Raw genomic sequence first — 18,160 nt, forward strand, 5'->3', positions numbered from 1 at the left:
CAGCTTTTGCCCTGGCCCAGCTGATGCTCAGCTTTTGCCCTGGCCCAGCTGATGCTCAGCTTTTGCCCTGGCCCAGCTGATGCTCAGCTTTGGCACTGGCTACCTGATGATAATCTTTGTCCCTGGCACAGCTGATGCTCAGCCTTGGCCGTGGCTCAGCTAATGCTCAGCTTTGGCCCTAGCCTAGCTGATTTTCAGCTCTGGTCCTGTCCAAGCTGATTCCCATCTTTTTACCTGGCCTGGCTCAGCTGATACTCAGCAAGCTGAGCATCAGCTGGCCAGCTGGCCCAAGACTGGTTCAAAGCTGAGCATCAGCTGGGACAGGACTAGGAAAAGGCTGAGCAAGGACTGGTACAAAGCTGAGCATCAGCTGTGCCAGGACTAGTACAAAGCTGAGCATCACCTGGGCAAGGACTGCTCAAAAGGCTTCATTCCAATCCTGAGAGTGAGCTGCGTGAAAAAGCTGAGTATGAGCTGAGCAAAAAATCTGAGTATGAGCTGAGCAAAAAGGCTGAGTATGAGCTGGGTACCAAAGCTGAGTATCAGCTGGACAGAACTGAGGATCAGTTGGGCTCATCAAAAACTGAACAGGACCTCCTGGGTAAATTTTGGAAGTTGAGGAGATGGTTGGGAGATTGGGGTAGATAGTGGATAGATATTGGATAGATGGCAGGTAGCTGGCTTGAGCTGGTGTGATGTCACTTGTCATTGACTGAAGATTTTATTTTCCTGGTGCACCTGGTGGCACTTGCTTGACTTTTTCTTGTAGTGCAATCTTCCAGTTTTAATCAGAACTAGAGGCAACGGTGGGTCGCTACTTTACTCTACGATAACCGGGGCTGTAGAGTAAAGTGGTGAGCTGCACCTAACATTTTTACAGTTATTGTTAGCGCTAGCGCGCGGATAGCCGCGTCACGGTTATCGTAACTGGCCTTTTTTTGTACAGCCATTACTAGTAAAGCAACGTGTTATTGAGAAAATTAACATGTTATTAAGCAATTAAGGGTCAAATTGGCCCTTATCAAGCAGAGCAACACTTTATTGAGCAGTGAAAGGCCAAATCAGCCCTGAAATGGCCTTTTCTTGCTCACACTGCAGAAATGAACCGCTTAGACAAGATTGTCCGAGCAGTTGTCGGACAGACTTTGTCTGATGAGTTCCGCAATGTTTGAGGCCTGGGCTGCCGGACTCATCGGACAAGGTTCATCCAACTACTTGTCGGACAAATGTGTCTGCGCGGATAGTTGATGCAGTGTCAATATATGGATAAATACCTCCTGCTCTGCCCATAGATATCGTAGCGGCCTTGAAAAGAAAAACACCCGGCCAGTGCAATATCAATATCGCACCACATTTCCCCATTGCTACCGGTCCGGTTATTGTAGAGGGACCAAAAATCGCTACAATAACGTTACGATATCGATAACCGTAAATTAGCGACCCACCGTTGCTAGAGGCAAAGGAGGAGTTTCTGGTTCCAATCTCTTGGTGACGCGGATATCGTTAGTTTTGCCTTCTTCCTCGGACAAACTAGGGTGTGCCCGTGTGTTTCTCTTTGCCATTGTGGGGGTGATTCGGTCACCGGTCGACCGTTGATGGCTAGTTGGCACTGCAGCTGCCAGCCTCCAAGAACACCGGTCCCCCGACTAGGGATGATAATTGGGCAGCCCGGCCGGTGGGCGGTGTAAGACTCAAAAGTGTTCCTGAGAACCTTTTGCTGAATGGAGAAGGGGATGATGGAGGTGCAAACTCTGCCCTTCTATGCTATCAGTCAACAAGACCCACCAAGCTATGCTTGGAAAGTTTTATTCAAGTGATAGGGTAGGTTGGCTCAAGATGAGTTGTTTGATTGACAAGGTATAGAGCTGATGGTTTATATAAGGGTGGTTATAATTGGTAAGGGTGAATATTGGGGTGACTGTGATTGGTGAGTGATGAACTGAGGAGCTGACAACTGGGGAGGAGAGAGCTCCTTATATAGACAGAAGTGGAGCCCCAGAGGGCTTGTGGGTTAGGGTTTCAGCTGATCTGGACAACAGTGTGAGGGATTTTAGCTGGTGAGAGTAGATACAAATGATGTCATAATGTGTCAGGGGTACATAAATGATGTCATAAGCATGCAGTAGGGCTGCATGAAGGCTGCGTAAAGTGACAGTAGGCTGCATTAGTTGACAGGTGGATGCAGGGGGTGCATAAATGACGTCTGAACTGCAGGATCAGTGCAGGATGACATCATAATATGGAAATAGAAGAGTACTTGATACTATGTGATGACTATAGTCTGATGGGGAGATGTATGCTTGTATCCTGTGATGTGTATAAGCATAATACTGTGATCCTTGACTTGAGGCTTGTGACAGGCTGGTGACTGGGTATGCTGAACGTGTGATGGGTGTCCATTGTCCAAGGGCGTGTAGGTTCCCATCCAGAGGGGCTCCAGTGACGCTTCCAGTGGTGACTAGGGGTAAAATTGGCCGTAGAATCCATTTCTGGGGTCCATTTGATGGTATCTTGAGGCCTAGTATGAGTAATTATGTGGCATAGAAAAAACTTTTTATTTTTCAACTTTTCCGTCTACCACAGCGGCCCAAACCCGGGTCAGGTTTGGGCAACGCCTTGCGAGAAAAAATCAATTTTGGCCCGACCCGGCAGACCCGCCACTGTATCCGGGCCGGGGCGGGCGGCCTGTCGGGTCCCGCCGGGCCACCCCTGAGTAGGCAGGGGGCGGGGACCCAAGCGGATATTGTGTGAGTCTCACATGATATCAGATATCCGCTTGACAACTACGAAAACCTATCGACTCTTGACTATCAACTTTTGGTGTCAACTCTTGACTACATGGCTGAATATACTGGTGAGGAAAGCAACATTCCAGTCTCTTCCACTGGAACCAAATTAATTTGGTGATGACCTGCCTCTGACTCCACTGCCAGCAGATACCCAGAGCAAATCACAAGAAGAGATCAGCGGCAGCCAATCAAAGAGGCAAAAACTCACGAGTGGTGTGTGGGAGCACTTCTCCAAGTTCATAGGTGAGTTATTCTCTTTCTGCTTTCCTGAATCTTCCCATATTTCCTGCTCTAGCCATTCCAATATTTTACTAACATTCTTCGGTATGGGCATCATTTTCTAGACACAGATGGCAAGGAGAAGGCCAAGTACAATTACTGCGAAGTGAAGCTTGTAGGCGCCTCATTCGCTGGAATCAACCATCTCCATCGACACTTGAAGAAATGTCTTGTTGAGAAAGGAGGTGTCATGGTGAAACAAGGTCTTTTGAACTTTAGCTTGTTGATCAAATCTGCCGGCCACACCGTCTGGATATAAAATCAAGATTGATCTCACAAACAAATGGCAGAAATGGTAATTCAACATGAATACCCCTTTGTGATGGCTGAGCACAAAGGCTTTGTCAATTTCATGAAAGAAACTCAGCCTCAATTCAAGATGCCCGGACGCCAGACTCTGTGAAACGATTGCATCAAATTGTTCAACAAACAAAAAGCCACCTTTATTACTCTCATTGCAAAGGACGCCGACCATGATGCACTCACAACCAATCTATGGACGGCCTCCAATCTCACTTGGTGTGAGCACGGCCCACTATATCAGCGCACAATGGTGCCTTGAGAAGTTAATCATCAGTTTCTGACCACTTCCGCCTCCGCACTCCGGCCCTGCTATTTCCAACCAACTCAGTCAAGTACTACGTGATTGGAAGCTTATCAAAAAGCTAGCTTTTGTCACAGTTGAAAACGCAGCCTCAAACACAGCATCCCTTGTTAGACTTTGACGATATGTGGATGATCGCTCTGCTACTCCGGGCGGTGCAACCTTGTGTTATTTCCATGTGCACTGCTTAGCGCACATCATCAACCTCATCGTCAAGGATGGGCTCAAATTCTCTGGTTCAGCTGCTGATCAACTACACAACAGTGTTCATTACATCCACGGATCACCAAGCCGCATGGATGCCTTTGAAAAGGCGCTCACTGCAGTTGACATCAAACTCAACAAGAAACAACCTTGTAAGGACGTTCCGACGCGGTGGAACTCCACTTACCTAATGATTGAGTCTTCCTTACCCTACAAGCTAGCCTTTGAGGAACTAGCAATCCAAGATGAGAAGTATGACTACTGCCCGACCAAGGCTCAATGGGAGGAACTGGCTTCAATAGAAAAGTTCCTCGAGCCATTTTATCAAGGTTGGTTTTTATTTTTCTTCTCAATTATGTTTATTGGACCATTTTGGACTGAGTCACTTATATCGGTCTGGTTTTAGCAACGGTTTTGTTGAGTGGCACCCAATACCCAACCATCAATTATGGATATCGAGCGATGTCAGCCATTGAACAGCAACTAAACCATTTTGCGGCCCATCCAAGCAATCTCATGAACATCAATGACATGATCAAGCCAATGAAGGCCAAATTCGAAAAGTATTGGGAACCATCAAAGGAACTCCTGGCCGTTGGTCTTATTCTTGACCCCTGTTTTAAGATTTGATACCTCCGCTTTCATCTTGAGCAGCACACCACGCCCAATCAGGACATCAATGAATTCTTCGGAAATGTGTGATTGACTGTCTTTCAACTATGGAACCTGTTTGCTCCAGCTTCTTCATCTGCAGCTGAGCCAACCACCAGTCAAAATCAAACGAGGCCAACGAAGGCAATCAACAAGGACTTGACTGCCTTCCATCAGTACATGGCTGGAACCATTGAAGCTTTGCCGAATGCACCTGCGGCTGAGTTGGATCTTTACCTCAAAGAACGAAATGTGATCCTCTCCGATGATTCTGATTCCAAGTTCAACCTGCTTGGCTGGTGGAAAATGAATTCACCTTGATTCCCATCACTATTGAAGATTGCCAGGACAGTGCTCAAGGTCCCAACAACGTCAGTAGCCTCTGAGTCGGTGTGGTAGACAGAAAAGTGAAAAATCAAAAGTTTTTTCTATACTACATATTTACTCACAATACGCCTCAAGATACCATCAAATGGACCCCAGAAATGGATTCTAAGGCCAATTTTACCCCTAGTCACCACTGGAAGCGTCACTGGAGCCCCTCTGGATGGGAACCTACACGCCCTTGGACAATGGACACCCATCACACGTTCAGCATACCCAGTCACCAGCCTGTCACAAGCCTCAAGTCAAGGATCACAGTATTATGCTTATACACATCACAGGATACAAGCATACATCTCCCCATCAGACTATAGTCATCACATAGTATCAAGTACTCTTCTATTTCCATATTATGATGTCATCCTGCACTGATCCTGCAGTTCAGACGTCATTTATGCACCCCCTGCATCCACCTGTCAACTAATGCAGCCTACTGTCACTTTACGCAGCCTAGATGTAAACAGGCCATTCGTGTGGTTCAGGACATTTTGGCGGATGACGAAGCTAGAAGTAGCCTTATGGAACAAATTGGTCTCAAAGATGATTCCGCTGAATTAACGTCACTCGAGCAAGAACATATTCAGAGTCATGCTGCACCTGCCCCAAAAGCAGAATCCCGACATCACAGTCATCCTCCCGTCGGGATCAAAAGAACCTTCAGCGGCAGTATCAAGGTCTGAGATCATGCAGGCAGCGTCAAGGTCCTAAGTGTGGCCGAGTTTGTAATGTTACAACCCCACAATATTTTCGCTTTTCTCACATTTACCCGGGTTATCCCTTTCTGAAGTCGCCGATTGAGTGTCTAAAGTAGGCAGCCGAGCCAATCATTCTTTCATGATTGTTTCTAGTATCTTTAATCGATTGATTCCACAATTTGCTCAGTACAATCACAACTCGGCCGAAGTTTTATTCTACGTAATGAAGGTTTTTGGGCGGAGCCTTTTTGTAAGTAGCAGTTACCAAGATGGACAGTTACCTCAAAAAGTGTCGGAAGACAATTAAAATAAATACAATATTGTAAATATCATTCATCTATACACCTCAAAAAACGACGTTTGGTGCGAATTAATTTGCCTCTCTTTCTTGTCTTGAGGTCGTTAAGTGCATTCCTCTCTGACACGTAAATGTGAACTCTGCATCATGTTTTCATTGCCAACTGATTACGACTACATATATTCCTCTTTGAATTCTGGTATGGTACCTTGGTTTTTATATGGCGCATGGGGGTTGGATCCCGACAGCACTTCCTTTCTCAATGTCAGCGGTTGAGCTATATAGAGCTTAGTTACCGTACTTAAAGTTCATTGTAGCAAAATTTCCTTCCGGATTGCATAATGCACTCGCGGTAATCGCTCCATGATAGCGAAGTGGCTTCGTTTTAATTTGTGGATTAACTTCGTCAGGAATGATACATATATCCTCCTTTTAAAACTATTTTTAAAGTTTTGATGAATGCAGGTTCTTATAGCGGATATACTTGTCACCAGCGTTACAAATCGTTCTTCATTTGCAAGCTACAGGTCGGTTGCGAGGTTGTTCCGTCGTCTTTGAGATTGCATGATAAGGCAATTTGTCGTCTAGATCGTCGTTTTGTTCGACCTGGTTGGGCAGTACATGAACAGGTGGCAGCGGCTCAACATGAAGAAGGACCACTTATTCCTTAGTGCTCTTCGACCTCGAGTGACTCGTATCGAAGGCACCAACTTGAAAGCATTCAGCACTTTGCAATTGGTTTCGACTTTCTGGCCGATGGGCAGCAACCAATTGTTTGTCGATTGGAAAACCACAATCTGTGGACAGTGATTGGAGGATAAAAGGGAGCGTCGGGCCACGATTGCCAACAAAAGAGTAGACTCACCACCAGACCGAATATTTAGTTGATCATATATAAATCATACCTGAGAACGTCTTATTCACATCACGTGAATTTTTCTTTGAAAGAGTGAAGCAGGCTTCAATTCACCTTCCATCATAATTCAGCATTATACTCTATCAATACACCCTAAGATCATCACTGTCACCTAAATTTGGAGACAATTAGCCCCAATGCATACTGAAAGCAGGACAAAACTACTTGTCCTTGTGACACTATTTGTTTCTTTCTTACAAGGAACATCTGCTGCTTCGACTCATCGGCGGTACCGTAGACAAGTTCCTCAAGAATGGGCACATGCTAAGGTAAGCTTAATCTCAAAGCAGCGTGAATTGTTTAAAATCAAACCTCAATGGGGCTTGGCCATCTCTGGAGTATTGATAATTTTATTTCATTTTTAATTAGGAAGTAAATATTGTTGATAAAATGCTTAAGCTTAGTAACCCTTTGGACATAACACATCCAATTTTCAGTTTGTCAGTAACTTTTTTTCCTATTGAAATGTGACATTGATTATCTAAATGAATTTGTTGATTAAAGCTGATACAATCGAAAACTATTTAGACTGGGGAATGAGGCCGCATCAAATGGGACGGGGAAGCTCGACAAAAAGCACCTTGACTGTTTCCAGAAGATTGTGGCTGATCAAGCGTTCACGAATGCAAAGAAGGCCGGAAACAAGGAGGGTCAGGAGGCTGCTATAATTTTTGCGTCAGTCGAAAAAAACACCAAGACAGTAGGCGTGGCTAGTGTTCCTTGTAAAAGTAAGAAGATGGTAAACCCTGAGATTGAGAGATTGATACAGCATCAGGTTGGTTTTCAAAATTCATTTCTTACATCTCAGATTCAATCATAATAATTTTTAGAACTAATTAAAATGCGGCTTTGATTTATCTTGTTTTTTTAACAAGGATGCTGCGTCTCCAGGGGCTGCTGAAAATAACAAGAAGTCGGCCTTATTGGCTGCTCTTTCCTTGAAGGAGATAGGAAGCGACCCTAGCATATCTCTGCGTACTGGCACATTCAAAGCTGGAGAGTAAGTCATTTGAGAAAGATATTCAATTTGATGAGAAAAATGCTCATTGATCGTGGTAACTACTACCTTTCCACAGCACCAAGAATACCAATAATGGTCGTGGTAACAGTTGTGATGATGAGAAAGACACCGAGGGTTGTATCTTTACTAAAAAGGCTCTGGTGAGTAGTTTGTTTTTCTAAATCATTCAAAGAGGGGTTCAATTTTATTGAGATTGTTTTCCCCTGAAGGTTGAAGATGTAACAAAAGCAGAAATCGATGAGTTTGTGCAAAAGCATGCTGGCGGATCTGGGGAGGAGAAAAAGGATGTCACCCAATTCAATAAGAAACCCGATGGTGCGGGTGGTAAAGATGGTGATGTGATGAAGAAGGATAGCGCAGCCGAAAAGTTGGGCGGAACAACTACGATTGTTGTAAAAGAAGACAAGGAAAAGACCGCTGCCTTGAAGGAAACAGCCAGCTTAGCAAGCACAGCTGGCACAGGAGGTCAAGATTAGAAGCCGCAGTAGCTGAAAAAACGACCAGTGGCGACTTCAGCACCACTGTATCAGAGTTAAAATTGATTGATAAAAGTGGCCCTGAAGACGAAGGGACTAAGGACAACGATGTAACAGTCAAGACGGATGGCACGACTACCCAGGTGGATAGCAAGCTTGCCACCGCAGAGGTCGCTGATAAAGGAGCAGGTGAAAAGGAGAAGGAAGAACTGGCACAGAAGGAGAAGGAAGAAAAAGCAAAGAAGGACAAGGAAGAACAAAAAAAGAAGGAGAAGGAAGAACTTGAAAAGAAGGAAAAAACAAAGAATGATAAGACAAAGAATGGAAAAGGAAAGAATAAAAACAAAAACAAGGGAGGTGACCCAAAATAAAACTAATTTGTGACCTGTTGTTGGAGAATCTTTTTTATTTTCACTTCAACCAAATTCCTATAAGTAACAAACAATCAAATTTCCCCATTTCCACTTTTGAAGAATGGTAACAATCAACTTCCCTTGTGATCTAATAATTGCAATACTTGATTTGTTTGAAATAAAACTATTACTTGATCTCATATACAGCTGTTGTGTAAATAAGGATGGCTATAGGGCGGGCCAGCCAACGGGCCGCCCGAACCCGCGCGGGCTTGGGCCGGGCTTGGATACACATTTCAGATAATAATTTAAAATCGACCTGGCCCGTCCAACCCATTTAGCAAATGGGCGGCTCGCGGGCAACTTGCGGGTGCCTGTGGCCCCCCCCCCCCCATCGGGGCCCGCAGGGATGATAATTGGGCGGGCTCGGGCCGCCCGCGGGCCGACCTGACACAGCCCGGGAACTCAATGGACGGGCTGGGCCGGGCCAGCCTCATTCAAATGATGTCCAAACCCAAACCCGTTTGTGACTCGGGCCGCCCATGGACAGCCCGCGGGCCGCCGGCGGGCCCCGCCCAAAAACCATAAGGAGCCAGAAAAATAAAAATAAAAATAAGAATGTAGGATAAATAGCCTTCAAAATTGTTTCTACTTGATTCCCAGGGAGGAGCAGTGAAAAAACAATGGTGAAAAAATCATTTGCGTGTATAAGTTTAGTAATGATAGGGGAAATAACATGAAAAATCACTGCAAGGCTGCCTGCTTGGCAGCCTTGATCCAGTCTTGAGAGCAGATCAATGCCTTGACAGAATCTTCATTCAGGCGCATTCAATAATCGTCAAGAACTTGCCCGCCTGTAGAGAAAGCCAATGTAAGACTCAGAAGTGTTCCTGAGAACCTTTTGCTGAATGGAGAAGGGGATGATGGAGGTGCAAACTCTGCCCTTCTATGCTATCAGTCAACAAGACCCACCAAGCTATGCTTGGCAAGTTTTATTCAAGTGATAGGGTAGGTTGGCTCAAGATGAGTTGTTTGATTGACAAGGTATAGAGCTGATGGTTTATATAAGGGTTGGTTATAATTGGTAAGGGTGAATATTGGGGTGACTGTGATTGGTGAGTGATGAACTGAGGAGCTGACAACTGGGGAGGAGAGAGCTCCTTATATAGACAGAAGTGGAGCCCCAGAGGGCTTGTGGGTTAGGGTTTCAGCTGATCTGGACAACAGTGTGAGGGATTTTAGCTGGTGAGAGTAGATACAAATGATGTCATAATGTGTCAGGGGTACATCTATGATGTCATAAGCATGCAGTAGGGCTGCATGAAGGCTGCGTAAAGTGACAGTAGGCTGCATTAGTTGACAGGTGGATGCATTAGTTGACAGGTGGATGCATTAGTTGAAAGGTGGATGCAGGGGGTGCATAAATGACGCCTGAACTGCAGGATCAGTGCGGGATGACATCATAATATGGAAATAGAAGAGTACTTGATACTATGTGATGACTATAGTCTGATGAGGAGATGTATGCTTGTATCCTGTGATGTGTATAAGCATAATACTGTGATCCTTGACTTGAGGCTTGTGACAGGCTGGTGACTGGGTACGCTGAACGTGTGATAGGTGACCATTGTCCAAGGGCGTGTAGGTTCCAATCCAGAGGGGCTCCAGTGACGCTTCCAGTTGTGACTAGGGGTAAAATTGGCCGTAGAATCCATTTCTGGGGTCCATTTGATGGTATCTTGAGGCCTAGTATGAGTAATTATGTGGCATAGAAAAAACTTTTAATTTTTCTACTTTTCCGTCTACCACACCGTCTACCACATCCTCCCCCAACTTATTGTCTGTCCCCAGACAATTTTGACGTGAAAAGTGCTTTCTGTCAAAATTTGAACCTGTGACATGGTGAATTTACGTGGTGATTTGCAGGATCCTTGGAAAATTGGCCCTTTTGATGTCTTCTGGGCCACGTGGCTTGAGGGGCTGCGCAGGGTGAAAATTGGCCAAAAATTTGATTTTTGTCAATTTTGGGATTTTTCTTGACGAGAACTTTTTGTCAGTTCTGGGAGTTGAAGTGCTGCGCGCAGTCCGCAGTCCGCAGTTGCGCAGTTGCGCAGTGGTGCTGCCTGTGCTGTGGTGGCGGCCGCAGCTGTTGCTCTAGCGCTTTAGGGTGCGCGCTGTCAAAGCTGCGGGCCTTGGGTGTCGAGTAGTGATCGGGGACTCGCACCTGCTTTTGATGGTTGACTGATCGGGCTTTGGGCCCGGGTACTTAGTGTTGGTTGTACCCGCCCATGTGTGTGTCTGGGCTCGCCCTGGGGTATGTATGTATATCGCCCATACCCCCTGAGGGGTATGATATATCGACTCGACTTCTGCCAGCAGCTGCTTCTCAATCCGACTTCGCCAATCTACCGGCTCCTTCGACTACCTCACCGGTGCCGCTTTCAACCTCAGGCGAACGCAAGGCCTCGACTGTGTTATTCCCAAGCCAGACAGACTGAACTCTGCTGGCGGGCAGAGTCCGTTGTTTGTGGTGAGTTTTCTTTCCTCCTTTCTTAATAGCTAAGTAGCTATTACGTTGGCCGATGTCGTTATGCAGCTGATCTCGCGCCACTGTGTTTTTTGACAGGTCTCCGCGATTTTTTTTTTTTTGTTGGAGGTCTGTAGCCGACCAGGTATGTACTTTCAATCCAAAATGTGTGTAGTAATCAGCCGTAAGGCGGCGAGCACTGAGATGTCACTTGTTGCCGGTTGTTTAGGTGGCCGGCCAGCCGATGATGCTCAGCCGTGGGTCCGTACACCTAAAGTCCCGGTGAGAGAGATGGCCCCGCACTCCATTCTACTCGACGTTATCTGGGATCAGTAATCAGTCGAGTCGAACGATACCTCCTCTAGTCGTGTACGGGTCCCGGTTTCCGTTCAGAGCCCGCGCATGGGGCAAAAGTTCTATGGTCCTTCTTTCAAGTGACAGAAGACCCTCACAGGATTCGAGGTGAGTATAAAAGGCAAGTCCCTCTCCCCCTTCTCTGCCCATCATCCACCTCATCGTTTCTTCACCTCGTCTACTTCTACCATAGACCAGATTTTGTTTAACTGATTACCATTATGTCCCATCGTCCATACTATAGACCCTACTTTCCCCCTACCCCTTATCCTTTAAGAAATTGCGGGGCCTCCGCTGGCGCTTCAGAGCGTGTAAGTAGGGGTTTAACGTAGCGCCGTTATCTTCACTTTTCCGTTAACTCGTGTCGCTTGTATTAGCCGGGGTCTTCCGTTCATAACCCCATCCTGATTTTGGATGGGCCCCTTTATCACGCTGAGACCATCACGCCAACCTGGATCCAGTGGACCCAGGCTCGCCTGGACGCGTTTAACAGGCCCAATGGCGCTAGAAACCGGGCCGCTCGAGGTCCTGAAGCCCGCCCATTTGTGGTTGATCCGGCCGCGGCGGCTAGAGTGGCTTCGGTAAGTATCCGGCCGGGCTTTTATCCTTTTCAGGCCACTGATCCGCTCCAATCGTAGTTCATAGAGCCGGCTCGCCCAGATTCAGAGGTGAGAGCTCCGTCTCCTCCTTGAACTCCCCCAGGTTTGGAGGGCTTGCGTCCCCAATCCGAGGACCCCTTTGTAAGTTCTGATCCGCTCCGACTGTTCTCGCCTCGGGGATCTGATTGACTCTCCTGCCCTCAGCTTGTTTCGCCAACTCGTTCAGGATCGGCTTTTAGGACCCCGTCTCTGTCTTGGGTTCCCCCGGGATTTGTGGGGTTGCACCCTCGCTTTCAGATCACCCCAACTCCTGAAGCCGCCGGCGATCCACCGACTTCACCAGTGTTTTGGCACCAGACCCCCAACCCGGGTCCTTTGCCTGGATCACCTGTTTTCCCACCGGCAACCGACTCGGATCGTGACGTAAGTACTCTCTTTTCGTTCTCTTGTGTTTGAAGAATCCAAGGCTGATTCATTCTTGGTAGTTTTTGTCCTCTAACCGGGTCTTCTTAGATGAGAGCTGGGTTCTCCCTCCGGCTCCATGCCCCAGTAACCTCACGTCACCAACCTCGGACTGTGAGATGTTGGGTACCGAGGCCCCTACCGGCACTTATAGAGTTCCTGAGACCTCTCGATCCGACGAATCAGGCGATGACCGAATCTGCAACGTCCTCCACAGGAGGTGCCAGCCGCTTCGAGGGCTGGGGATCCGGGGTAAGCTAAATTTTGTCCACCTTGTGTTTCCTTGAGTTAAGGTATTGACTTGTTTTAGGTTCCTGCCGGCGTTGCCCAGTCTTGTACCTGGAACCCAATCCCTGAGGCCTCCTGGGCTACTACCCCCAACCTTCACGCGGACGAGGTTACTGACTCTGATGGGGAAGTCAGCATGACCGATTCTCATCGAGTTCCATCGCCTGACGTCCCTGGTGAGTATTGTCTTGCCGACTATCCCTTTTTAAAAGAGTCGCAAATTGCTCTTCTCCTTGATCAAGATGCTCCGGAGGACCCGGACGCTGATCCAATCGATTCAGCGGCCTACCATTGTCTCTAACAAACCTTTGCCTCTCTATTTGTGAGGTTCTGCCGCCGCTGTCAACCTTCCAGCAACGACAAGCGGATCCAACGCCTCTTCCTTTTCAGAGCCATGGCGGATGAATATCAATCCGCAATTTGACCGGACCTTCAAGATGACTGATCCTGTAAGTTGATCTTTTCTTCTTCCTTGCGGTCTAGTTCGTGATCCTAACGTGTTTTCTCCTTCTTTCTTTAGATTACCTGTCCTTTTTCTCCTTTCTTCGTGACTCCTGGGGCAAAATTTCCACAAGAAAGCCAAAAAAATCGACATATACTTTAGAAAACCCCCCCAAAAAAATGTAAACCCTGAAATGATTAGTTATTCTATTATGATGTTATATTTTGTTTATCCTTTAACAGAGAATTAATCCATTAGTCCCCCCTCCCCCAACTTCACAGGTTGTCCCCAACCTTCCCTTTTGAGAGAGAGAGAAAAAAAAAGAAAAGAGGTGAGAAAGAAAAGAGTGTTTGTTTGAAGTGAGTGAGGTCAATTGAATGAGTAAGTTGTTCTGTTTGTCTGTTTGATCAGTTGATGTGGTTTTTTTTTTTTTCAAGGAAAGTTTTTGAGAAAAAGAATGTGAGTTCCTCCCCCAACTTAAAAAAAATGACCAGTGTTTATCATTGAACAGTTTAGTCTCTTGTCCAGGAGAAAGACTTAGTTCGAAATAATGGATGCATTATCATCAGAGTTCGTGTTGGAGTTTGCCTCTTCATCATCAGACGATTCAGGTTGAGCGTGATCCTCGTCATGCTGAATATCGGCCAAGCTTCGTCCTTGTGGGTAAAACCGTTTAATATGTGAAGCTGCGTAAGCCCTCTTCAGTTCTACCCCGTCCAATTCCTCCAGAATGTAAGAACCCTTTGGTAACTGTTGCTTGATTCAAAAAGGCCCATTCCAGCGATTGGCAAAAAGCTTGCCCCATTGGTCTTCCAAACTCTTATTATAAATAAGCACTAATTCGCCTGGGTTTAAAGGTTTACGGAGCCTAGCCGCCATCCTTTGATCCCAGTATCTGACCGAAGAATTCCTAGTTTTCATTAACGTCTCGTGAGCTATTCCCAGGATCTCTTCTCGGCGTTCCAGCTGCATAGTTCTGGCTTCCAGAAGTTCCTCTGTTGTGCTGATTTCAGTCCAATTAATTCCCAGATAGGTGTCCATTTCTAAATCGACTGGAAGAACCGCCTTTTGGCCAAAGACTAATTTGTAGGGTGGGTATCCGGTCGTTTGCTTGGTTGAAATTCTATCAGCAAAGAGTACTAATGGAAGATACTCCCTCCATTTTCCTCCAGCTTCACCACACATCTTGATTAAGGTGTCCTTGATTGGTCGGTGTCCTCTTTCAATCATTCCGTTAGCTTCCGGATAATACGGAGTGGGTGGTTTGAAAGCCGCTCCAATCTTTTCCACAGCTTTTATAAAATCGTTCTTAAACTCAGGCCCATTATCTGCCAAGACTGTCTTGATTACGCCATAACAATAGACCCATTCTTCCAAGAGAAATTTTCCAATGGTGGCCGCTGTTAATTTGACCAAAGGGGCTGCTTCTACCCATCCGGATAAGTCGTCTCTGGCCACCAGTAAGTATTTGTATTGTCCGGCTTTGATGTGGCAGACGTCCAAGGCTACTCATCCAAATAAGCTGCTTTCTCCTGTTGGATGTTGTATCTCCCAAGGTACTAAGGGGTCCCGCTTCTGGCATGGTGCACAGCTCTGAACCCATAACTTCACTTTTTTCTTCAGGCTTGGCCACCAAAATCTGCAAACTAGTCGCTGGTATGTTTCCTCAAGTCCTCGATGCCCAAGATCCTCGTGAGTCATTCTCAAAAGTTTACTTTGGTAGGCAATTTTGGATATAACTAGTTGGGCCATGGGTGAGTGCCTTCGCATAAGTCTCCCATCCTGAATCAAATGATTTGCTGATTTTCGTTTGAGTTTCTGAAACTGGTCCACATCCATAGCGTGGGGTTTGCGTAATGTCCTTAAATATTCCTTAAGATCTGTCCAAAATCCAGGCGCTTCCCATTCCAAGAGCTTGGTGGATGCAGCCGAAAAAAATTGGAGCTGAGAGCAAGCTTTAATTAGTGGTTCGTCTTCGTCAAAATCCTCTGCGTCATTATAGAACTCGTCTTCCTCATCACTTATTGGTCTCCTTGAGAGCGCGTCCGGCATTGTGAATGTTTTCCCGGGTTTATAGACCATGTCGAAGGAGAAGAGATGGATGAATGATACCCATCTGGTCATAGGGGCATTTGGAAGCAAGGGGGCGTTAATCATTTGGATCAAAGATTGAGCGTCAACTTGCAGTTTGAAGTGCTGTCCCCAGAGAAGTGTTTGTAGTTTCTTGAGGATTCTTGCCACGCCACAGAGTTCAAGTTTTGGCTGAGAATATTTTGATTCCACTGGTGAAAATACCACTGATTCGTATAGCACTGGTTGGTTTAACCCTGTCTCAAGCTCCTGTTGAGAGAGCACTGCTCCTGCTGCGATGAAGCTGGAGTCCACTGCCAACACGATAAGTCCTCCGTGTTCTGAGTAGTCCAATTTCTTCAGCGTAATGTCTTCTCCAATTATTTGCTTGAGCCGCTCAAAAGCGTGGTTACAGTCATCGTCCCAGAACCACTCGGTATCCTTTCTTGTGAGCTTCCTGAGAGGTGCTGCAATCTCCGATAAGTTTTTTACAAAGATTCTAACATAAGTTACTATTCCCATGAATCCTCGTAGTTTGGTAAGATTTTTTGGGGTGGGCCATGTTGTAATTTTGTTCTTCTTCTGAACTGAGACCCTTCTTCCTTCCTTACAGATCACATGACCAACAATATCCAAGGCAGGCACACAGCAGGCAAATTTCTTCCCGGAAATGGTTAGTCCAGCCTCTCCGATTCGAAACAAAACCCTTTCAAGCATTTGCGCATATTCCCAAATGAAACGACGTATTCCTGGATTTTCCTCTAGTACTTCGTCATCGTATGTTGAACATGGTCCCTTGATGCCGCCGTCGTCAATAAATACGCCTACGTGTTCTGGTATCTCATCCTGAAGAATCCACATCATTTGTGCTTGATACACGGCTACCGAATTAGTTGCACCTTGGGGAAATCTTGTGAGCTGGAATCTACCCAAAGGTGTGTCAAAGGTGGTTAAAGGCCTTGATTCCGGAGCCAATTCTCTCTCATCATAGCCTCCCATGATATCGCCTAATCCGTTGCATGCGCGTCCTGCAAATGATTCTACAAATTCTTCTGTTGCCGGTGGCAGCCCTGCGTCGTTAATTGTGACTTTGTTCATTTCTTGTAGATCATGGACTATTCTTAATTTTCCGTCGTGCTTAAGTACGCAAAAGACCGGGCTTGAGGAACTGGAGGTAGACTGTTCGTAAAGTTTTGTACAAATTCGTTCTCTGACCAATTCTACGTATTTGTCTTTTACAGCAGCCGGTATAGGAATTGGTTTCTTCTGCTAAGGCACGTGACCCACCACGGGAATAATATACGGTAACCCATAGGTATGCTTCAAGAGTCCTTGTTCTTCCGGGCTGAATGCCAAGGCTTTTTCCCAAATAAGGATTAGATTCTTGAAGAGCTTCAACTCTTCTTCCCATAGCCATCCTTCCGGTCCAAAATTAACTACCTTCAGGTGTTCTTCCGTAATCCTCGCGGTAGGCTTGAAGTCCGGAGGGTTTGGCGTAAGTGGTGTGTTGTAAGGATCTCGTGAAAGTGGTGGTCGTTGAAGCGGAGGATTTAATGCTTGAGGAATTGGTTGATTGATTGGTCTGATCTTCTTTGCTACAGGTTTATACTTAGTCATACACCATAGTTGTCCCTCCCTCCAGCTCTGACATAATTGATCCTGAAACGTTATGCCTAGCCCTTTTGTGAGTAGTGCCTCTGTTTCCTTGTATGTGGGACTGGGTTTAGAAACTGTTGACGATATGGTGGTGGTTTTGACAAGAACCATTGTGTGGTGATTTAGTTTTTCTGATGCAGGCTTATTCGCCCAAGTTTCCCGTAGTTTTGTCTTGAACATTTTGAGTAATGTGAGAAAGCTGTTCAGAATATTCTTGTTTGTTAGCACCAATTTAAAGAAATATTTTTGTGTTTTACTTGATAGAGTTTTGATTGATTTGAGGATTATCCTTTTAAGCCAGTCAAAGAGACCCGGCGCTCAAGATATAACCCGCTTGACTAGCTGGAGCAAGTTTTTCCCTAGATGAACGCCGGTATTTATAAAAAATGATCATTCATCTTCTTTTTGAACATTCGCTCCTCATTGTTGATAGTAGAAGTGGGGTTCTGGCCCATGTCTGGCTTCACAACGTTGGTACTGAGATCCTTTCGATTATCCCAACCTCGCCCTTGACCAATACGTGCTAGAGGTACTGACACCCACCTTCCTTTGGTTCCTTGGAAAGAGAGTGTCTCCCCGGTGTCATGGTACTCCAATGTACAGCCGTAGTCGAAAAGAAAGGGGCGTCCCAGGATGCAGTCTTGCGCTTTTGGTGATATGAAGAGATGAGCAGGTCCAGCAAATCGACCAATTCTTACTGGGCAGTTTTCTGCTACTCCCGTGATGTCGCACCTGGCTCCGCCAACTCCTTTCATGGGTATGTCGACTTGTATCCTCTCTAGATCCAGATCGTCCGCTGCTGATTGGGGCATGACATTTACCATAGACCCAGAATCAACCATAAAATCGACTTTAGCTCCCCCAACTTCGGCTGTTACATATCCCAAGGCGCAACTGTAGTAGCATGGATCTGATTGATCTTCTACTGGTGGAGTGGCCATTGCTGCTGCTACTTTTGTGGCTTCTGTTGCCATGGAAGTGGTGGTATTCTTCCCTGGCAGTCGTCCTTGTAGCTTTGCAATGACTCGCTCCGTATATGAAGGTGAGATTACTGTGAGCTGCGCAAAAGTTGTTGGAATTTTGACGTGATCC

At 46.2% G+C, this 18,160-nt stretch overlaps 1 protein-coding gene across 1 annotated transcript; it reads left to right on the forward strand.

Annotated features, from left to right (window-relative positions):
- Nucleotides 1-6,957: 6,957 nt before the first annotated feature.
- PtA15_2A97 (uncharacterized protein) lies at nucleotides 6,958-8,688 on the forward strand (the record flags this gene model as incomplete). The annotated part of the gene is made up of 7 exons (XM_053167031.1): nucleotides 6,958-7,089; nucleotides 7,190-7,260; nucleotides 7,349-7,595; nucleotides 7,696-7,820; nucleotides 7,897-7,981; nucleotides 8,051-8,306; nucleotides 8,372-8,688. 7 exons carry the CDS (start codon nucleotides 6,958-6,960, stop codon nucleotides 8,686-8,688), a joined length of 1,233 nt encoding a protein of 410 aa, XP_053017340.1.
- Between the last annotated feature and the right edge of the window lie 9,472 nt (nucleotides 8,689-18,160).

The sequence above is a fragment of the Puccinia triticina genome, chromosome 2A (assembly GCF_026914185.1).
Source record: "Puccinia triticina chromosome 2A, complete sequence".
Classification (NCBI taxonomy): Eukaryota; Fungi; Basidiomycota; class Pucciniomycetes; order Pucciniales; family Pucciniaceae; genus Puccinia; species Puccinia triticina.